The 22,147-nt window shown below is 50.0% G+C and overlaps 7 protein-coding genes across 9 annotated transcripts; 3 read left to right on the plus strand and 4 right to left on the minus strand.

Moving 5' to 3' along the window:
- Window positions 1-40: 40 nt before the first annotated feature.
- On the minus strand, window positions 41-3,635 carry PV10_07278. Of its 2 annotated transcripts, none has more exons than XM_016372162.1 (3): window positions 2,249-3,635; window positions 894-2,034; window positions 41-837 (listed from the first exon to the last, which is right to left on the minus strand). In XM_016372162.1, the coding sequence occupies exons 1-3, from the start codon at window positions 2,434-2,436 to the stop codon at window positions 397-399; spliced, it is 1,770 nt and encodes a 589-aa protein (XP_016221494.1). In that variant the 5' UTR covers window positions 2,437-3,635; the 3' UTR covers window positions 41-396. The 2 variants fall into 2 exon arrangements, with proteins under 2 accessions (XP_016221494.1, XP_016221493.1); XM_016372161.1 differs by having other exon boundaries at window positions 894-2,094.
- Window positions 2,893-3,807, plus strand: PV10_07279 (uncharacterized protein). Its single transcript, XM_016372163.1, has one exon. It carries the CDS (start codon window positions 3,452-3,454, stop codon window positions 3,770-3,772), a length of 321 nt encoding a protein of 106 aa, XP_016221495.1. The 5' UTR covers window positions 2,893-3,451; the 3' UTR covers window positions 3,773-3,807.
- Window positions 3,808-4,147: 340 nt separating this feature from the next.
- PV10_07280 (uncharacterized protein) lies at window positions 4,148-5,903 on the plus strand. The gene has a single exon (XM_016372164.1). The coding sequence runs from the start codon at window positions 4,786-4,788 to the stop codon at window positions 5,818-5,820; it is 1,035 nt and encodes a 344-aa protein (XP_016221496.1). The 5' UTR covers window positions 4,148-4,785; the 3' UTR covers window positions 5,821-5,903.
- Window positions 5,904-5,967: 64 nt separating this feature from the next.
- On the minus strand, window positions 5,968-7,555 carry PV10_07281 (uncharacterized protein). Its single transcript, XM_016372165.1, has 2 exons — window positions 7,046-7,555; window positions 5,968-6,974 (listed from the first exon to the last, which is right to left on the minus strand). The coding sequence occupies exons 1-2, from the start codon at window positions 7,056-7,058 to the stop codon at window positions 6,247-6,249; spliced, it is 741 nt and encodes a 246-aa protein (XP_016221497.1). The 5' UTR covers window positions 7,059-7,555; the 3' UTR covers window positions 5,968-6,246.
- Window positions 7,556-7,866: 311 nt separating this feature from the next.
- Window positions 7,867-9,215, minus strand: PV10_07282 (uncharacterized protein). The gene has a single exon (XM_016372166.1). The coding sequence runs from the start codon at window positions 9,085-9,087 to the stop codon at window positions 7,975-7,977; it is 1,113 nt and encodes a 370-aa protein (XP_016221498.1). The 5' UTR covers window positions 9,088-9,215; the 3' UTR covers window positions 7,867-7,974.
- Window positions 9,216-9,866: 651 nt separating this feature from the next.
- PV10_07283 lies at window positions 9,867-13,160 on the plus strand. Of its 2 annotated transcripts, XM_016372168.1 has the most exons (4): window positions 9,867-10,108; window positions 10,176-11,312; window positions 11,359-11,435; window positions 11,504-13,160. In XM_016372168.1, exons 2-4 carry the CDS (start codon window positions 11,013-11,015, stop codon window positions 13,041-13,043), a joined length of 1,917 nt encoding a protein of 638 aa, XP_016221500.1. In that variant the 5' UTR covers window positions 9,867-10,108; window positions 10,176-11,012; the 3' UTR covers window positions 13,044-13,160. The 2 variants fall into 2 exon arrangements, with proteins under 2 accessions (XP_016221500.1, XP_016221499.1); XM_016372167.1 differs by having other exon boundaries at window positions 9,867-11,312.
- A 34-nt stretch (window positions 13,161-13,194) lies between these two features.
- On the minus strand, window positions 13,195-15,602 carry PV10_07284 (uncharacterized protein; the record flags this gene model as incomplete). The annotated part of the gene is made up of 7 exons (XM_016372169.1): window positions 13,195-13,512; window positions 13,616-13,647; window positions 13,740-13,957; window positions 14,052-14,306; window positions 14,400-15,151; window positions 15,276-15,335; window positions 15,393-15,602. The coding sequence occupies 7 exons, from the start codon at window positions 15,600-15,602 to the stop codon at window positions 13,195-13,197; spliced, it is 1,845 nt and encodes a 614-aa protein (XP_016221501.1).
- Window positions 15,603-22,147: the final 6,545 nt, after the last annotated feature.

The raw sequence follows: 22,147 nt of genomic DNA on the forward strand, positions 1-22,147 counted from the left end.
GGCCCGCGAGGTTGACCAATCATATTGCACAAGGCTGTGACGTATAGATTTGGCCGGATTATCTCCGTCTCGCTTGATATTCTACAATGTCTAGAAGGCTTTTAATGTCTCAGATAGGATGGCAGCGGCCTTGAAAGTGCAGATACATCAAAGACTCTTCTATATTGACGCCAAATCACCACAGCTTTCAATGCTAGCCCATCGGGTGGCGCCATCATATATTTCGTTCAGCTCATTCATTCTTCTTATGTGACACTGTATCTGCTCTCCGCTGCTCTGCTCTGCTCTGATCTACACAACATCAAACGTGCAAAACCATGTGTGCCAAGAAGATCAACGTCAAAGGCAGATACCCTGCCCGGGGCGTCGGTGTTCAACTCGCCATCGATGGCAATATCATGACCGCTTCTTGACCTCCGTCGCCCAGCCTTGAATGTCATCACCCTTGGATCCCACGGGAATGTCGACCGAAATATTCTCCATTCCTTTGGTGCCCATCATAAATTCAGAATTACTCATTCCACCCGCATTGGCGCGGGCTTCGGGCGCCAACTCCAGCATAGGGCTGAGAAACGCGCTGGTTTTCTGGGCCTCCTCGGGGGAGAAGTGATACTTCTCCCGCAGAACATCCGGCAATGCCCAGTGTCGTAATCGATGGATATTTCGTAATTCACCTTTTCTGTTGAAGATTTCTTGAGACCACTTGCCAGCAAAACATAACGATTTGGGGAAAGGTCCAAGGAGTTCGATGATCTGTGCAATGTGGTCATCATCTTTGCCATACTTGGTTCCCGATTGAGGATCGAAAAGATAGTCTCCGGTAATCAATTCAAACACCTGGTTGAAGTTAGCCTTGGAGGATACTCTCGCGTCTCGTGAATCCGACGACTTACCATGCATGCCATACTCCAAACATCTGTGCTCGCACCCCACTTCGCGCCAAGGATGACCTCTGGGGATCGATATTGCCGAGTTTGGATGTCATTGGTAAAGTGATGGCCAACCCAACAGGCGTTGCCCAAATCTGCAATCTTGACTGAAATGATCTCGCCCAGGGGATCATCCTGCTTCTTCGCCGCCTTGACCACCTTTTCAGCCTCAGTAGGCTTTTTGCTGTCCAAAGACACGCCGGCCAGGTCTTTCTCTATGGGATCTGTGGTGCCCTCACGGCTTTTCGCCGAAGCCGACTCGTCACTCGACTGCTTCGACCGAAGTTTCAGTTGCTCGACCATGGACAAGCCCTCGCTCTGTGACTTGTTTGTGGCCTCACTCAATACTTGATTCAGACTACTAGGCTGGTGGATATGCGGGTTCCCGATTTTGTCCAAGCCGGTGAAGCTCGCGTTGAGCGGACTGGGGAGGGGTTGACTGCCTGTGATCAGAGTTCGTCTTCTTCGACGGCCATTCCTATTGTCATCTTTTGACGATTCTTTGTCGTCCTTGACAAAAGCCTTGACAATTTGTTCAACGTCTCCAATCTCGATAAGGACGTTCTCTGGTTTCAGATCGGTGTGGATAATGCCACATTCTCGATGAAGATAATCGAGGCCAAGCAAAACTTGTTTTGTGATTTGCTTAACCAAAGGCGTGGGAATGCCTCGATGGTTCCACCTTTTGATCAAACCAAGAAGGTTTTCTCCCAAGACCTCAAAGACCATACAGACGTGGAGGCCGTTGGGACCTTCGTGTTGGAAAGAATCGAGAAGGCTCACAACGTATCTTCGGCCAGGATGATCCGGGTTGGCTTGGACAACTTTTTTCAGCAATTTGATTTCATCAAGAGCGGTTTCGGTGTAATGCGCGGCGGAGCGGACGACTTTGAGGGCGACATGTTTGCCGTTGGTAGTGTCTTTGGAAAGCCAGACGGTTGAAAAATGGCCCCAGCCCAACTTTCTTACAACAACATATCTGCCGTTGCAGTAGGTTTCACCAACATGAACTGGATGGTAACCACCTTTGCAATAATCTTCCGAGTCTTCTTCATCGGCGGTGGTTTCGGCAGGGTCTTCTTCGGAGGTGGAGGAGGAAGGAGATCTGTCAAGACGTGAGTTATGTGAAGGATTTTTGTTGTGCGATAAAGGAGACTCCATGGCTCTGGCGAATGACGGATGATCAGTTTTTGGGATGTTAGGGTCAAAATGCGGACAGAATGATGCGATCACGATTCAGGCGGTGGGGGGTTGGTGGGATGGTCAAGGGTCAATGCGTACGATGCGATGGCACAGAATAAGCAGCAGGATAGACTTACTCAGGATCATTTTGAGTGGGAGAGGCATGTAGATTTGATGAAGAATTTTCGGATGTTATGATGGGTTTGAGATTGTCGCCTTTCCTCCTCTTCTTTTGGCCATTGCCGTTGGCGGCGAGGGCGGCGGTGGTCGCAACCTTTTTTGCCTGTGAGATGGCGGCCTTTTTGAGGTCGGTGCCGTTCATCATGGCGAAGGCGGCGGCGTTGGCGGCCAACAGTGTGGGGGATTTGGTGAGGACTGGTCCCTTTGCAGGGCCAGCTTCGGACCTGGGAGGAATTGTGAAAGTGGTGGTGGAGGAGGAACGCTTTGGATAAGAAGTTTGGAGGACCTTGTGTAGGTCGGGCGCGGGCGCAGGCGCAGGTTACGGCAGCAGCTGGGCCGCAGTCGAGCGCAGTCGAGCTGGCCTGGGCTGGGCTGGGTGGGATCTGCAATGGATGCAATGGATGCAATGGACACGGGGGACAGTGTCAAGGGCCCAAGGGGGATGGCGGAAGCGTGGTCAAGGGCTAAGGATAGGCAATCAGAGTGAGAGTGATGGTGGCAGGGCATCCAAGGACTAGGGAGGCACGAAATGGTACCAATGGTGACGGTTGGACTTTGGTGGACTTTGGTGGACTGGCTAAGAAGTGAGGTGCGTGTGCGTGGGTGCGCCGCCTGGGAGCGCCTGCGAATGATGGTGGGTGGGGTGCAACTGACGGGGCAGGGAATCTGCAGGACTTGGACTTGGAAGGCCAACTGGAAATGTGATGATGTTGGAGACTCGTGCTTGTGAATGGACAGTGATGAGATGGACTCGGTTGATTTAATGTCAGACAAGAAACACAGGACTTCTTGATCTTCGTAGGTCGTAGCGCAACAAGTCTGAGAGGATGTGTTCTGGTTGTGTGGTGTCGTGTTGTTCTCCACAGAAAGACAATGACTTGTGGGCTTTTACAAGGTCAAAAGTCGGACGCTTCTGGCTCTTCTGGCTGGTCTTGGGCGCTTGAGATTGTTCGGCCGCCGGCGTCAATCATGGACGGCTCGGCAACTGTGATGTGAGAGGGCAGAGCGTGGTGCAAAAGATTGAATGTGATTCGTGCAAGTGATGATTGGGGCATCCAACCAGTGTTGCAGTTGGCGGCTAACTCTGGGACTGGAGCATTGAAATAAAAGGTAATTAAGATGTTGGAAAGGACCTGAAAAGGATATGGGAAGATAGATGGATGAGTGATGGAGAATTGGTAGTGTTTGGCACTTCTTCAGATGAGTCGAAGCGGTGTATCCGGCACAGAAGTTTAGCCAAAGTATGGCATGTAAGAGGTGAGCTCGTTGGAAGGAGCTCTGCCCAATTGCCCAATTTGTTTTTGGGTGATGCAAAGAGATGGATGATAAATACTACGAAACGACTGTTGTGTCAAAAAGCAAAAGATGGTTTATGTCTACCAAAGCTACGGGTTGCAAACAAAGTCGGGTCGGAGAGTCTGTCTGAGCAAACGCCTCGAGGCGGGAGAAAGAGTGGGCGGCGGATTGCGGACATGGCTTGAAACCAAAGAGTCAAAGACCACGAATGACACAATGGCTGATGATTTCTGTCGAGGAGAGGCCAATGCTCAGTGCTCAGGCAAACACTACATGCGTTTTCTGATTCTTGGTGTTGAGTGGCCAGTACGATAATGTGAATAATCAACCTGGACGCTGAGTCCGGCTCTGATAACTTGGTTGGGATACGAGCGAAGATGCAGTCAAGATCAGGCATGAATCCCCGGAACCTCGCCTTTCTCTCGCCTACAACAGAATTCATTTGCGTTGGTGGTAAACGACATCAGGACGATCGATCGAACATTCTCAAGCTCGACAAAAGCATGACGATCTTGCAAGGTGGGATGAATCGAGTCTCAAGCTCTGATAGAGATACGAGAGTCTTGACTGCCCCGCCACAATCCGATCGATTCAATTCACTAACTTTGTATGACGCCACTACTGATTTATCCCACCGATGAAGAGCAGGAGAACCGCCCAAGAGTCTTTGTGATCGGGTTGCCCAGAGAGCCTAGGTAGGTACCTACCTAAAATAATTGCCCGCACCGTGTCGCCTGAGAAGCTTGATTTTCATTGAAGGAAGAATGGTGATAGGGGAGTTATTGGAGGGGAATGGGGGCCGAGGGCCCAAAGATGGGTCCCTTCTTGGTAACCTGCCTACTATACAAGCAATCCTTAGGCCAAAATGAGAGACTCTTCGGCCTTGGTCGCAATCATCATTTGGGCGATGTGGGAGCGTCTCGGCGTCCTCTTCAGGCTTCTCCATCACACCTCGACAGAACTTGATTAGCGTCGCCTCCAGCCGCTAAACACGACCCTTTTAGGCATGACGTTGGTGTGGGAGGATAAAAGTATAACTGTCCGACACGCAAACATTTTGAACCGCGCATCAAGCAGGAGAAAGGTCGAGGTTGTGTGTTTTTTTGATAGCCAACGACATGAGTTGCGACCCTCGACACCATCACCGGAACGTCCTCCCCTATGCTGTCCAACTTATTAACTAAACCTCCTCATCATCATGGCCATCCTCTCACCCCCCGACTCTCCATTCTCACCCCCCTCGTCCCTCTACACCTTCATCTACCACCCTCTCACCAGCTTCGTAACCTTCATCCACTACCTCGCTCTCTACCTTCGAGGCGCACCATATATAGCACCCAAAAACAAAATCCCCATAAGAGTAGTCTGCCTATCCGACAGCCACTCCAAAGTCCCTCGCTATGCCATTCCAGGAGGCGATCTGCTAATCCACGCGGGTGATCTCACCAATACCGGCTCTCTCGCCTCCATCCAACAAACAATCGACTGGTTGAAAACACTTCAAAAACCCTGGCACGGGTCAGCAGACGGATTTCGTCATATTGTGGTTATTGCTGGTAATCATGACAGTTACTTTGACGAACGAAGCCGAAGTGCCCATGATACACGATATTCGAAACGACAACTCGATTGGGGCAGGATTCATTACTTGCAACACTCGTCCATTACGCTACCGTTTCCTGACGGGCGGTCTTTGAAGGTTTATGGAGCTCCGCAGATTCCAAAGGTTGGGGGAAAGGAACATGCGTTCCAATATCCACGGGGACAAGATGCGTGGACGGACACGGTTCCCGACGATGTCGATGTGCTGATTACGCATAATCCACCAAAGTGGCATCTTGACTTGGCTGCGAATGGCGGGTTGGGCGATGAATTTGAATTGGCGGAAGCGTGGCGTGTCAAACCTACGTTGCATGTCTTTGGACATGTTCATTCAGGGCATGGAAAGGAGGCGGTCTGGTGGGATGAGGGTCAGAAAACTTATGAAGATTTTCTGGCCAGTGCGTACCAGAAGCCTGCGGGTACTGTGGCGAGCCATCGTCTGCCTTTGACCGAGTTGTTTGACATTCCACTCTGGGTGCTGGCGGTCAAGTCTATGGTTGCGGATATGCGTGGTATCCTATGGACACGTCTTTGGGGTGGTGCTAGACATGGTGGATATATGGTCAACGGGGCCTTAACTTATCAGACGACTGAAAAGTTGCTCAATAAGCCGCAGGTTGTTATGCTGTAAAAATATGTGTAGATAGATAGCTCTTGCATGGACATGTACATTCTAGACGTCTCTGGAGCGAGCTCATATGTAGGCCCAACGGCGCAATCCCGCACGATACTACTTCGTCTTTTCTACTGTTAGTCGTCTACAAAGTAAGGAAACGAGTTTTTGAATAGGCTACAATTGAATTTTGGCAAAACTTTCGCTGATGGGAAATGGCTAGGAAACGTAACAACGTCCGACAAGCCTGGCCACCTCATACTCCTACTCCTGCCTGTCCTGTGTGTGTGCTGCCCAGCCATATCCATCCCACAGACTCGTTGAGATATTATCCAATCCAAACCGACCAGTCCCTGGCGGAATTGCAAAACTGCACATTTATCAGGATCTGACAGATCGATGACACAGGTTGAGACATTTTTTCAAAGTGTCAGATGACTCCGATCAAATCCCTTCCCTAAACACACTTTTCCGCGTACTGATCGGACTGGTATTTCCGTCTCCACTGTCGTTGGTGTCGAGGCTGGGGTTGCCTTTGCTGTGGCCGGCTCCTTCATGTGGTCTGGGACTGAGGCTCCTCAGACTGGGTGCTTCATTCTGATCGCCAAATGGGTTCATTCCTCTTGAGCTTGGACGGCCACGGTCGTTGTAGCCGCTGCCGGCGCCGAGGTAGTCTCCTCCACCGCCGGCTCCAGCTCTGCCACTACTACCACCGCCGTAAGGCTCATTGTGTAGTCCTGGTGTGGGCGCAAGACCTAATTCCTGTTCCTCGTAGCCGCTATACCCGGCTCTATCGCCATATGGGTCTTCATTGCCAACTCTTGTGTCCCAGGCGTCGTCCTCCAACCTCCGGCCAGTCCGTCCACCAGCGCCACCGAATCCGCCGCCACCGCCGCCACTTCCGTCGAGCGGACCTGCTTCTTCATATGCGCCGCGGGCAGTGCGCCTGTTGGTCAACTTGCCGAATTGCTCGCGAATCCATTCTAGTGGGTTGGTCGACCGAGGAGCGGGATAGTTCGAGGCGCCTTCTTGTGGCATGAATGGGACGTACGTTTTCCATGATTTGAATGATGGTGCCGTCCGGCCATCCCGGCGCGCATTGATCTGATTGTATGCAACCCAGCTGACGACGGCGAAGACCAGGAGGAGGAAGAGAAGGAAGAAGAAGAGACCTAGGCGGGTTAGCATAGGTTGAATGATATGGTGTGGATCGTGAAGGATCTTGAAGCGATGAGTGACGTACCCCAGCCGCGCATGCTTGCGATGTAGAATGTGTTGGTGAGATGGAGAAATTACAGTGAGATATTGAAGAGGGTCGCTGATGCAGGTATTGGGCTTGCGCAAGTAGATGACTTTTGTAGTTTTGTCGTTTGTATGTCAGTTCCAAGTCGTGCTAAGATGTTCAGCTGAAACTGCGGGCGGCGGCAGGACACTCAGGCTCAGGTGAGCATGGTCGCCGACGACTCCAAATTCGGAAGCCTGTGAGTGGATTGAAACCTGGGTTGGTGCAGGGAACTCTGAGCTTTGGATATACACTGTGGTATGTCAAATCGACGTTCGACGAGTTGTGTGGATATACAACAAATCAGAATTGTTACAAGAATCTGTTGTGCAAAGGAGTTGGCAAAGAAACTTGGGGAGGTTGGCGGAATGTCATGAAAGCTGAAGTTGGTGTGGTGCGGTGCGTACAGGTCAGCATCAACTCCGCTTACAGCAAAAGGCGCCCGAGTTTAGAGCTGGGGGGAAGAGTTCTGGATGGGCATTCATATGGCATTATTGCTGGCTACGGACTATGTCATATTTTAGGCTCCAAAAATGGTCCAGGTCAGTGGTTGGAGAACCAGGCTAGCGCCTGACTAACAGCCGTGCACTAACAAGTTAGGAAGCCCGTACGGGGTCCGTTACTGCTCTCGCTCGGGCTCTAGTGCCTATTACATGCCTAAAAATGTCGTGGGGACCAGCAGGTGGTCGAGATCATTTCCAGAGTGGACAGGGCGAAGAACACGTGATATATCTTACATGAGAGTCGAGGTGGTCATGCTGAATTTGGTCTCGAGGCTCTTGTTTCAAGTACCAACTTCGACAATCTAGTCTATATCATTGCCCACTCGGGAGTTCGTCTAGTACAATCATCTCTATCGGCATCATCAAAAGCACCTCCAAGGTGCATATCTAACAAACAAGGTCCACCACCTTTCCTGCTTCAATACCAGTGCCAGAGAGCCTCTTGACTTCCATCCAACCACCTTCTTCAATTGCAATGATCTTACCGTCGACGCAGACCATTCTCCATAATTCGTCATCTTCCTCAAACTCGATGCGCATGCTATCGATCTCTCGATAGCTAAGCTTGCTATCGTTGGCGTGGGCACCAGCTTGATACGCGAGACCCAAGATGCGCATAATCTCACTCACCGGTTCCGGACCAATGTGTAAGAGACGAAGTGAACCATCGAGCGGCTTGCTGTGTGGTGAGATTTGGAAATGCTCTTCGAGATTCGAGACCATGATGGACAAGAGATAGGCGTGTTCTGATCCTGGAATCTGCACCCATTCTCCCCCGGCTTTCCTCCACTTGATCTTTCCCTTGTAGATGTGGAGGTCCTTGGCCAGTTCTTGTGCTGCCATCTGGAACCTTTCCAGGCCATGTTTGCGGTATTCAGCCGTGTCACTCATGGCTACAAGGCTAGCGTGGAGGCCCCAACTGGCAACGACCGCTCCATATACCACGATGTCCTGGCCTTGAGTAGAGGTGATTATCTCCCTGCTCTGACCTTCATTGGTGACCAGGCGTGAACCTTGACTGAGAGAGACTTGAAAAGCAGGCAGTGCTTTAGGAGATCCCTTCAACAGAACCCCTAGAGGGTCTTGTGCGACTTTGGAGCTCCATGCAAGGGCATTTGCCGTGCCCATTGGGACCAGTGCTACCACGGGAGTGGTGTAACCTGCCCTTGTTTGGTGGTCATTCTTCCTTCGGAGTAATTCGGTGTTCAGGGTATTCACAATATCAATGATCCCGCCATCTCCCGATAAGAGGATCAAGGTCTGCTTGACACCCTGTGTTGCATTGGGAAGAATGAGTGATTTGGTCAGCTCAATGATGGTCTGGGCCGACTTTGTGGTATGCGTGGCGTATTGGAGTTTGTGGTCGTCCAGCCATGGCTTCAGCGTCTCATCGTAATACTCCTGGGCTTTTTGCCGGCCTGAGAGGATGGACACGATGACATGAATTTCATGGTCAGGCTGCAGATGAGGAGGCAGGACACGAGTCACCTCAATACCCATGACGGATAAGATGTGCTGAGATCCTCTAGGGCTGCAATCATGCGGCGATGGCTTGTGTTACCACTGACATGGATGTCACTCTACCCGAGCAGAGTGATGCCGTGGTCCAGAAATGGAACTCGAGAAATGATTGGGCCTAATTCCGTACCCAAAACCAGAAAACTCAGTATGAGGAGCCAATAACGTCGTTGACGTTTAGGCTGTCAAGAGTTGATATCTTCTGAGAGGACTTGACGGCCTCACCACTTTTTTAGAGCAGGTGAATCTTGGACGTCTTCTTCATAAAGTTGTGTCAAGGGGGATCAAAGCTCCATAATGCCTAATCTTTGTGAAAATCAATGCTCACAGAATCAGGGCAATGTCGACATTATTCAGACATGACAGGTACTGCACGCGTACACCTGAAAATGAGGCTGACCACAGGTGATGATCCAGGCAGTCGAGTTTGGCAGACTGGCAGCCTGGGAGCCTGGCCTTGGATAGTGAGCAATAGGCAAGTAGTGGGCAGGTACGGAGTAGTGGGCAACCGTGGGGCCGAGGGGCTACGGTCGAGGGATCCCCTCGTCCTTCTTCTGGGACCCTGTGGCCCCTCGGGCGTCATCAATGCCCCCTCGGCCTCCTTCCCATGGCTGATTTGTGGCGCTTGTGGCGCATGATTGCCGAAATCGTGGTGACGCCTTCACCTCATATCGAGGCAGTCGCAGTAGGAATCCCGACGATGCAGGTGCAGTTGCAGTCGTGTTACAACTGCAGGCACGACTCCCTCCCACTCAAGTTGACTCATCTCAACTCGACTCGACTCTCTTCGTCTCGATTCATCTCATCACATCATCTTCTCTCTCAAAGTAACACCCTTTTGTCCATCAGGAACTACATGAGTTTGCTTCTCAGTCGTTGAGTGGCACTAGTAGTGGAGACGTCTTTCGCCTCCATCCTCCTCCCACCCCGCATTCAGACAATCACCATCCTCTGTCCACTGCAGCTGAAGGATCACCACTGAACATAAGGTGACATCTCCTAGGTCTGTACCATGTTGCTCGATGGTGTATCCAGTACCTTCCTTCTTCTCTAGCGCTGACAGCGATAAGCCCCAGAGAAGGACGCATCAGTAGGACCGAGCCCCTTAATAGCCTGCTCTATTGCAACGTCTTCGATCCTCCTCGGCGCGCCTTATACCAAGATCCTAAGATCTCATCCCCAGCGCCTCCTACCGACCCACCAAGTATTTGTCAATTCTTTCGCCTGACTAAACTTTCACAGACATTGGTCATCCTCCCCTTCATAATGGCATAACATGACCATTGCCAGTCCATACAACTTTGCCCTTAAGCAAACATCAAGCCAGATTTAACTCTGCCGACTCGCCGTGGAGATAGTTCGGTACATTCTTCGGTACATTCGGTACACACTTGATAAGCCTCTTTTTGTGTTGGACCCTAGATCCACCACCCCAGAACGACTACTCCGCAACAGGCTTTTATGAACGAGCGGTCCTCATTTCACCGGAATAGCAAGCGTCAATTTCAAGCCTCTTGACAGGTCACATCCATCCTTCCCCGCATTTTCAACTCGAACTCGACACTCAAGGTTCGAGTCGACTCAGATCTCCCCCTCGTGTACCTTCTTTGCCTACCCGTGCCAACCCTTGTCCGTCATTATGTCTCCATCGCTTGTGACACGTACTTCGACCTGGCCGAGTCTGTCCCAGCTCGGTCCACGGGCAGAACATGCTTTCTCCCTGGATCCTCCTTTTGGGGGCCGCGGAACCCAAGAATTGGCCAGCTCAGCCATTCGATTCTGACTGGCATATATAAACCCTACTCCCGTCTCTCTTGGTTCGTCCTTGGTGCGACAAGTCCATTCAGACACCCAACCTTTGGCACAGCCCTCCAGTATCGACTTAGACAACCGTACTCGCACTCATCATGGCTACCACCAACGGCGTCAATGGTGCCAATGGTGTCAATGGTGTCAATGGCACTCACAAGACCGCTCATGTTTCCGTCGACGAATTTGTCCAGCAAAGTTACGATTACCTCATCGTCGGTGGTGGCACAGCCGGCCTCACAGTCGCTGCCCGTCTCACCGAGAACCCAGATGTCACTGTTGGCGTGATAGAGGCTGGCAAGAACCGTTTGGGAGATCCTCTCGTCGATACTCCCGCCCTCTTTACACAAATGCTGGGCAACAAGGAGTATGATTGGGCATACGACACTGTTCCTCAGGTCGGTTACCCAGCCCTTTTGCTTTCCTGTCTGACATAAAGTGTAGGCTGGAAATCGCAACAGAATCCATCAAATACCCCGTGGTCGTGCCCTTGGTGGCTCCTCTGCAATCAACTACATGATGTATGTGGCCCACTCAAGACATAGTCCTCGTGTGATTAGCCCTGCTGGACACTAATCCTCCATCCCAGGTACGTGCGAGGCTCTGACCAAGACTATGACGATTGGGCTGCCTTGGCCGATGACCCATCCTGGTCTGCAAAGGCTATGAAACAATACATGCGCAAGCATCAGACCTTGGAGCCCATCGACGAGAGAATCACCGATCGCACTACTATGCCATTTGTGGGAGAAAATCACGGCACCAGTGGACCGGTCCGAACGAGCTTTAATGACTCCAAACTTCCCATCGAAGATGACATTGTCAAGGCCGCCGATCATGCCGCTGGTTTTGATAAAAAGCCCATTGACCCTTGGAGCGGTGACCATATTGGCTTCTACAACACTCTGGGCTCCATCGTTCGCACTGGTCCAAACAAAGGCAAACGAAGCTATGCTGCCCGAGGATACTATCAGGCCAATGAGAATCGCCCCAATCTCAAGGTAATCACCGAGTCCCTAGTTTCCAGAGTCATCCTTGACAATGACATCGCCACTGGCGTCGAGTTCGTGTCAGCCGGCCAGAAGTACACAGTCAAGGCCAAGCGCGAAGTCATCGTCTCTGGAGGCGCAATCAATTCCCCTCAGATTCTCGAGCTCTCTGGCATTGGTGATCCGGAGATTCTGAAAGCCGCAGGCGTTGATGTCAAAGTCAATCTCCCCACGGTTGGCACTAACTATCAAGACCATGTAGTCGGCGCTACGGTCTACCAGCTTGCCCCTGGCCAGATGTCCGGCGAAGCCGTCTATATTCCTGAAGTCATGGCTGCAGCCCAAAAGGCTCTGATCGAAGAGCAGGGTGGTCCTCTCACCAGCATCCAGTCCGTCCAGGGCTTTTTCCCCATAAAAATCTTCCTCGAAGATGGAGAACTCGATGAGATCATCAAATCCATCCAGGACACCAAACCGGAGACCGAGTTTCAAAAGAAACAATGGGAACAGGTCATCTCACACTTGAAGAGCGACAAATCGGCCAACTTCCAGATGGTTTTCATCAGTGTCACAGGAGACCTCGAAAACGGAACCGCAGACCAGTCAAAACTTTGGCCACCACCGTCGAGCCCTGACCAGCCACATGGTATCACCTTTGCTCTTTGCCTCCAGTACCCTGTCGCCCGTGGAACCATCCACATTAAATCCGCCGACCCGACTGTGTATCCAACTATCAACCCTAACTACCTCAATCACCCCGCCGATATCGCTGTGATGGGAGCAGCTTACAAGTTCGCTGAGAAGCTGTGCGCAGCCCCTGTTCTAGAAGGCAAGATCGGCAAGCGTGTCCATCCTCCACCGGAACAATACCCATTGAATACCGTTGCCGAGCGCCGTAAGGCCGCAGAGGCATACTGTATCGGAGAGTATCACAGCTGTGGCAGCTGCGCTATGGGAAGCACCGTGGATAGTCACTTACGCGTGTATGGTGTCAAGAACCTCCGCGTCATTGATGCTAGTGTCTTTGCGAATAATGTCAGTGGCAACATTGTGAGCAGCGTCTATGCCTTGGCAGAGAAGGGTGCAGATCTCATCAAGCAGGATTGGGACTATGCAGCCCTAAACAAGGTGGCCAAGTGAAACGATTTCTGTCTTATTCCTTTACGCTAGCAGTTGGTGCGCAATCAAAGTCTGTTGGTGTCTGTTCTCGATTCTGTGATTATACGTATGGTCATTTAGCAATAAACTCCATCCGCCGTGTCAAATCAGATACCTTTCCAGGCTCGAAGGCCTATACACTGATAATGTTTCCTGAAACTTCAGTCACAGTCTGTTTGCCCGGGACGCCATCCTTTTCGTCCGTTAGCATGTCACGCGTGACAATTTTGTCCCTCCCTTGATACTCTTCGCCACAGGCCTTTGTAGGTCTTTGGTCAAAGTAATAGTATGCTGTGTCTCCACCATTGACCTCAACACCGGTCAAACCATTCCTCATCAAATCCACGAATCGATTTCCAGACCAGTATTTGAGATTATAATCTTCCCACCGGATACGATCCATGACTTGACGGAAGTGTAGCACCGAACCGGGATATTGAAGAGCTTTGCCCTATTGAGCAGTTAGTCAGCCTGTATCAAAACGCATAGGGCTGACCGGAGTTCGGCTTCTTGATAGATAAGGTCAGCTCTCGCCATTCAGGTACGGGACTTACATTCTTAGTATTTGATTTATACCATGACCGGCCTGTGGAACGCATCGTCAGATTAGAACATTGTTCCCAGAAACGTGAAAAGATTCTGGTAGTCTCATTTGGTTGGTGGTCGGGTTCAGCTTACAAGGCGTCTCCCAAACGGTCCGCTTATTGAATTCACGCTGGTACGCATCGAACTCTTCCCAAGCCTCTTGCTTAAGCGACATAGACTTGATCCCTTCTTCTGACATACGCTTCGCCGCTCGAAGCATATAATCCACACCCAAGTCCAAAGCTGGAATGAGACTGCCGTGTGCAAAGACGGAATTGGCGGCTAAACTCATGAACATATTGGGGAATCCACTAGATGTAAACATAATGTTCTCTCGTTAGCTTGCGTTTGGTTACCAGCAACCTTGGGGGTTCATTTGTCTTGTCTTGACTTGTTTTTACTTACCTGTAACATCTTCCCATATAACATGGTGGACCATCCTCTTGAACCCATCCATCACCTAATTTCTTGCCATTTTCTCCGATAATGTCAAAATGTGGTTTCAAACTAGCGTCGAAGCCGGTGGCGCAGATGATCAAGTCGAATTCGTATTCTTTGCCACTGCTAACTTTGAGACCCGTTTCTGTCAGTTCGGTGATTTCGTTCATTTCGATGCTGACGTTGGGTTTTTGGAGGCCGGCTAGGTAGCCTTCGCCGGGTCTGCAGGACGGGAACAAACCACCTTTGTTAGTCTTGAAATGAAGAATGGGGCCGAGGCGAGGGTAGATTCGGGTAAGTAAGTAGTGTACGTACGTGATTCTTCGACATCCAACAGCCCAATCTGGAATCAATTTCTTTCTCAACTCCGGATCCATATCTTTCAAACCCTCTTCCATCATCTGTTTGACCAGCTCATGTCTCTGTTTCTGCAACTCCGAGTTGGCGTTTGTAAAGTTATAAGCCAGATTGAATTCCTCTTCCATCTGTTTCCGATATTTGAAATATGCCTCTGGATCCTTCCTCCACAGCGCGCGTTGCTCGTCTGGATATTTGAAGTTCGCTCCGTCACCAGTCGGAGTATGTTCTGCCGCAAAGCCAGGGGTGATCCAAGTCGGTGACCGTATAAACGTCGTCAAATGTTTGACGTCAGGTTGAATCGCCGGTAGGATTTGAATCCCCGTCGACCCGTTTCCTAAAAGAGCGACGTTCTTTCCTGTATAGTCGTAAGATGTGTCCCATTGAGCTGCGTGGATTAGTTTCCCTTTGTATCGGTCAATGCCTGGAATGTCGGGCCAGTTCCAGTCGGTGGTGAAACCGGAGCCGTTGAAGAAGATATGTGCGGTATCGTGGATGATTTGGCCGTTTTTTTCAATCACAAAGTGCCATTGGCCGTCTTCCTCGTTCCAGGTCGCGGATTTTACCTTGGAGTTGAAGGACATTACGTCTCGTAGCTCGAATCCGTCGACCACAGAGTCACAGTATTTTCCAATCTCCTCGCCTCCGCTGTAGAAATGCGACCAGTTGGGATTGGGTGCGAAGGTGAGTGCGTAATTGGCTGCTGGGACCTAATATGTAATCAAGGAAAAGTTAGAGTTCTGTGATCCTTAACCAATACTTAGACCTGTCGTGATATGGATATGCAAACAAAGGGTTGCGAGAGCCATCTAGGAGGTTGGGTCCGGTACGTACATCGCAAGCCACACCTGGATATTTCCACTGTTTCCAAGTTCCACCAGCTTCAGGAAGTCTCTGTATATACCGAGTCAGTATGCTTGTTAAAAATACAATGGTATTGTCACCACCAACCTCGTAGATCTGAACATCACAGTATTCGTCAGTCATCTTATGCTCATGTTTAGCCTTATAGGCCAAGATGATTCCTGAGAGGCCCGCTCCAATTCCCACGATTCGAAGCCTCTTGGGCTGGTAGAGGTAATGGTCCTCATCGATGACGAGTTTTGGACGTACGGTTCCTCCGTTCGGGGAGGCCCCGTTTGTGGTATTCTCAACGGTCATTTTGCTTGCGTCAATGAAGGTCTGGTCTGTCTGGTCGGGGAGAGTGCTGTGAAGTCTATTGTATGTATCGACTCCCTTGAAGCCGGTTATGTACTACAGTACATATGAACGCCTCGGTAACCGCGGCCCGCTCAACCGCGTCGTAAATTCACCATCATGTGTGGATTTCAGTCGGATATCTCTGACTTGCCTGAATAGTGTCTCCTTGGTCGGTCTTGCCCATTTATCTGCGCCTATTAGAAGCTACATGTTCATTATCCCTGCAACTGACAATAAACCTATGACAGCTAGACTATCGTCAGAGATATCCTCTACCTATGGGAATATTCATCCATCGGTTAGTAATGTTTGTAATTCTAACGCAATATCCATACTGTCAACCGTGTTCTTCGGGTGGGTCCGGGGGAGTCAGGCGCCCCAATAGGCACCTCTCACCCCCGTGGGCCTTACCCGAGCCCTCCGTATCTCTCCAACAGGCGGGGTACATGGTACTCGGAATGCCGAAACCTCGGCCCACTCTATCCCTGTTCACCTAACCCCGCCTGACACAGTCCCCCTGACAGCGCGGAAAAGATAACGTTGCAATTATGCATCCTGCAAGCATTTACAATAAACTGAGCGAAATGCGCGTCGAATTGCCATAGATGAATGGCCTGAATGCGAGGTTGATCGCTGAAATGCATGAGAGTCGCTGGAAGAAGTCTAGATACTCGAGGTACTTTTGGCAAAATTAGGAGCATATGCTGTAATTGCCATCTCAATACATGACTAATAAGATGTGAATACTCCGTACGAGGATGTTGAACAAAACATCACTGCAAGTCCCTGGCCTCCTTTATGACACAATCCTGTATACGTCTTTGTTTCTCACTGCTAAAAAAACATTCGACGCTACGAGGTTTTCACGGCTTCGCAGAATTAGTAGATAACCCAACATCTCCGGCGTGACAAATATTGTCTGACTAATTGAGGCAACTCTATATCAGATCGTCTGATCGTCCAGATGTCAGCAATAAGACGTTCTCATCGGCCCATTCCCTTCACGTTAGCATTTTCAGCAAAGTGCATCTCGTTTACGGAGATTTTGTTCGAAAGTTTCCTGTCGAGTCGACATTCCCAGAGGGCCCCAACATTATAATTCGCAATGAAAAGGTTGCGTACGAGCAGATAGGAAGGAAGGAGCCATACTGGGAGCTGTATCCTCCGCATCGTACTTCTCTCGAAACAGAGACCTATTGTTCTTTCTGTAACTTGGGAGCATAGGCATATCAAGAAGTCGAACGTCTTTTCAGACAGAAGATTTTTCCGGACGTGATGGAGGTATTCTAAGGGTGTACCATTCGCGGATGTTGGGAAGGGAGATTCACGTCAGCTGAGGAAATACTCGCGTCGTTTGAAGAGGTATCAGCAACGTCTAGTATAGGAGAAAACAATCATTCTACCACATATAAATGATTGTTTCGGTTCGCTCGATGGTAGGTTCTGTACCACATGACGCCCCTGACTCGCCTAAGTCCATCATAGAAAACTGGCGTTGATAGAATAAGCATGATGACATTTATAGACAATAGTCATGGAAGTGCATCTTGAGCGATGTTCACTTTTTAGAACTTTCGAGAGATCTGTCCTTTCAATGTATCAACGCAAGCGTATATCACTCAGGCGCTGCAGATTGTAGAGTACCTAAAGTTTTGGCTAATGGGCGGAATGTCCCTCTCCCCACGTCTCCACCCGCCTACCCGCGCAAATAGGCTATTCGAGGCGGGGATAGCCTATTTGATATGCATACCAAAGGTATGTAAGGGTGGATCCTCACACTAAAACCCGACGTTATACCTTTTGGTGACTGTTATGAAGTTTGAGCATTCTCGCTCTTCACTGCTAATATTCCCTGTAAGGTGAAATACTAGGTTCTACATGAATCGGGGGAATGCACTTCCATTTTATCAAGCTCACGGTGCTCAGCTCCACGAATAATACATAAAAAATGCTAATGGGCCTGGGCCTCGAAAGTAAAACTCAGAGGAAGGAACATGTCCTTGTGCCATGATTGTAGCACCCATTGAGGATCAGGCGTCATGTTGTATAGTCACGTATCTTGACTTGATATCACCCACTTGATCAATTCACGCTTCTAAAGACTGGCTACTCAAGCAGGACACTGTCACTTCAACAACTACTGTATGCTTTGGAAGTGTGGCATCGCTGAGAGCTTTCTGCGATCACACCTGTCTCCCGACTTCCCAGATACTATGCCACTTCGGATAATACACGGCTTCCGGGCCGTGGCCGTCCTACACAACAATACTATTTCAAGTCGGAATTCATACCACAGCTAAAGTTGTCATTGAGGAATAATTCCGTGCTATAGGCTTGAATGTTTGCATTTGAGAGGCGTCACTGACTCGCTGCAGATAGGAGCTGGTGGAAGTGGAGCTATCGCTGATTCGCTGGTTCTGGCACTTGTCCGAAAGTAGTTATGACCCTCTCGCTCGATTTGGTCACCCGATGGCTCCCACGAACTATCCCAGGAACCACATCGGCCTCAAAGTGACCCGAATATATCGTCCACGTCGTGATGATGGTGGGAATGCTATGATTCGGACTAAAGACTCGGCCGACCCTTCAGAGTAGACAGCCATTTGATAAATGTATGTTTCCGAGTGTGCACTCTGCTTTCTCTAGCTTCACGTTCCATCTCTCCAGTGGCTATCACTACCTCTATACCTCCAGGTACACATCATCTCCTAGACTTCTCTTGACTCAACGACCTCATTGCCTGACTTTGTCTGAGAGTCTTCTTCCCATATCTCCTTTGAATTTGGCGGCTGGCCGGCAATAATGCCGAATGGAGGCTCTTCGTCTGCGTTGAAGGTCGAGTAATAGTCGTATGCATCCACCTTACCGAGCTCAGGTGGTGGGCAGAAATGATTAATCGCATAGTATATAGCACCTGTGCCTAGATAGCCTGCTGGGTAGCTCTTTGTTGAAAACAATCAGTTCACGTGACCTTAGAAAACACCCTTTTGCGAGGCCCATACCATGTAGAACAAATGTGACCAGCCTGACGAGACTTGGATCGAAGGAGTGATGCTGTTGACAAAGCCGGGGACAAACCATGGGAAGCCAAGGCAAAAGGCTAGAGGCGCTCGCCTGTATACATAGTTAGCATGAATGTCGAAGGTTATGGTTACGAGGACTGGGAGCAAGTTACCAATTGAAGCCGTGGAAGAACCAGTAAGAAGAAGACTGGTTGGGAGTATACAAGTCTCTCAAGGCTAATCGTTGTCTTCGCACAAGGTAGTAGTCGCAGTGAAAGAGCCCGGCTAGGTTTGAAGTCAGGCAAGAAATCCGTGGTCATACATCAAAGAACTCACTAAGTGGCGCCAGAAACACAGCATATGACCCCATCACTGTGACGAACTTGTTGCTAGAATTCGCTCTGCATCGGCTAGTCAGTATTTGTCCGAAACTATGCAAGACGTACTTCTTACAGTTGCCATGGCTGTATCACTATAGCATCTCATTAGTTCGATGTTCCCTTTCAGGAGGGTGTGTAATTTGACTCACAAACTCCGATAATAGAGACAACCCAAGCCCCACGCCGAAGATTGAGGAATTTAGGCAAAACCCCTGACAGGTCGACTAAAGTTCTGTGTTAGACGAGACATTTCCTTGCAGCGCCTGGAAAAACTTACTTCCGCCTGCGATGGCCGCACCCGTCACCGTGATCAGAAATGAGGATGCCACAAGAGGGAGGGAGGCGAAGAAAACTACAGCTCTTGTTGCCGGTGACCCATGGAGTTGGATCTGAGAGAGCAAAATGGCCGGATTCCATAAAAGTCCAGCCTCTGGGTAGAGAGCTGCGCCACAGGATGCGCAAAGGACTCCCATAGTGGTCTGAATCACGGTTAGCCCCTGAAAGATGCCAAAACTCCGATGTACCCACCACAAACGTGTTCCCCAGAGCCACGCCCAAGGCCTGGGGGATTCGCTGAGCATTGGTGGTCTTTGCATAACGACCCCAGTCCGCGTAGCCGATGATGCCGGTAGCCACACTAGATATGATGGTGTTGAAGGTCCGGACGGCCATCCAAGCCAATTGAGAGCCTCTGACCGGTTCGACCCCGGTTAAGACTGCGCTGGAGCGGAAAAGGGGTCCGGGTCCTCCGACTTCGTGCAGCATCCAAGCCATCATTGAGATGGAGAAGATAAACATGGAGCATGAGGTGACAACAGCTGGCCAGTGAAATTTCTCCGGTCTGACCAGAACAGCAATAAAACAAAAGAATGTAAAGATGAACCAGGCAACAAAGTCGTTGGTCTGCATGGGTACGGACGCTGGAAATGTGTTCTTCATGGTGTAAAATGATGGCCACAATGCACCGATCATGGTTTTGACGCCTGTGCTAGAGTTAGTCAAGCGGAGAACATCCTAGTCCAGATGCTACTGTCTCAACTTACACAAGCCACCTAGCCAGGTTTCGATGGAGTACCACGTGATATTGAGCACGACACGGTTAATCACAGGAAAAGCTGAACCATGCATTCCCCAGACAGCTCTGCTGACAACAGGAAAATTGACGTGCCAACGACCTCCCCTGTGATGCCAAAAGTTGGGACTTTAGCCTGGCATCTTCTGTGTGGTTAGGCGTTCCAGGATTTCACTTACATTTCCGACCCAACCGCGGTAAGAATTCCCACGGTAGCAAAGCCAAATATAACTGTGACGATGCATTGCCACGCATTCTAATTCCATGAGTCAACAGTTCTGCTGCCTCGAATGAGCGAGAGCAAACTCACGAGTCCGAGAATGAGAAGACTTGAACCAAGCGACCAAAGGATAGGTATTATCCCCACACTGCATTGGTAGCAGAAGAACGTCAGGCCAGTCCATGTGCGGCGATGTGGTGGCAGAGGCCGAACCTGTCCGCTGTCAGTGTATCGGTATACTTGATCGGGTGGTCATACTGACGTCCTCATTGTACCATGCAGAGACTATTTCGCCATGCTCGTCTCTGAGAGCCAGCGTATTGATTACTGTCGAGCGTTTGCCCATCCTTGCTTGTTCTGGCCTTTAATCGGAGACGATTCTGCGGTATGGGCTCAGACTTCCATGGTCTGCTCTGGAATCGCACTGATATATCTCGAATCTCTAGCACGAGACATAGATTTGGTCAATACCTTCTCGATCGCACCAAAGGACACACAGTGGGGCAAGCTGGGTTGATGCCGTCAACATGACTGGTCCCTTGTTATCAGACTCGACTTAGTCTGGAGTTGGTTAGCTCTCGGTCTCGGTTAGCTGATAGGCTAGGTCACCGAGGCCGGCCGAGACCTTATCTGGGGGCTCTTGGACCCTCGATTTCCCACCATCATGGCACAATGGAACAATGGCAGGAAATTTTTGAGCACTCGACCAGCTATGGTACGAGATGATTTAAGCATGGTTACTATAAGATACTGTGAAACAGTTGAATGAGCCTGTTCCTTTCGTGGAACAGCAAGAGAAAGCCAGAAAAAGAGCCTCCAGACTTTCGAAGTCGACTAGAATTTGGAATCAATTACATAACGAGGTGGTGCTTGGGACGGGCACCACAGGCAGTCCTCTTCCTTAGCCTCCAGGCCCAATTCCATAGTATTTCCTAACAACCTTTGACAAACCATCCTGAAAACTTCCCACTCTCCCGCTTGTAGAGTTGAACCATATGACAGCATAAAAGAACAACCTCCAATAATTGAACAGTTCATTCACTTCGCTGAATGCGTTTTAGGTAATTTGGAAGGCCATGCCTGGTGACTGATCCTCGATTCCTACATCCTCGTTGCTCTTCATCAAACTATGGATCAATGGGCTATAAGCCACGCTGCTAGTCTGCCTGCAGTGCCTTTGAGTCGGAGGAAGAATGCGTAAGCTAATCTTGCCGCTATGATGAAATATTCAATTCAATTTCGTCTGACTGCTCGCTCTCTAGCTGCCGTCGGTGCCATACCAAGAAGATTAAATGTGAAGGGAGTACGTCTGTTGTCGTTGCAGTTGCAGAATTTATGATTCCGAATTGACCATTGCAGATCGCCCATGCCGAAACTGCGCTCTGAGTTCCTCACTTTGCGTCTTTCCAACAAACCCTGCTCCCTCATATCCCGGTCAGCTATCGTTGGCCCGAGACCCAGGTGTTGGGACGCCATCTACCTATCATCTGGGGAAGAGATACGCAGAGGAAGATACTCGCTCACCAAAAGCAAGACGACTTGTTATTAGCACAGCTTACAGCCGTACCACCCGATGTCGAGGAGAATATCTCGGAGATCCATCGTATCAATCATTCGCCGAGACGATAATTGCTCACATTGAATTCCGCGAGTCGTCCATTCGAATGCAAAACAGAATCCCAGCAATTGCTGGTTCTCAACAGGATCGATTACTAGGTAATCAGGTTGCGCCCCATGTGTATGATATCAAGAGGAGATACCAGTACGTTCGCATAGCACACACTCCTCGATCCAGCCAAGTTACACTGAGGCTCCCACCAAAGGACTACACC

The sequence above is a fragment of the Exophiala mesophila genome, assembly GCF_000836275.1.
Source record: "Exophiala mesophila strain CBS 40295 unplaced genomic scaffold supercont1.5, whole genome shotgun sequence".
NCBI lineage: Eukaryota > Fungi > Ascomycota > Eurotiomycetes > Chaetothyriales > Herpotrichiellaceae > Exophiala > Exophiala mesophila.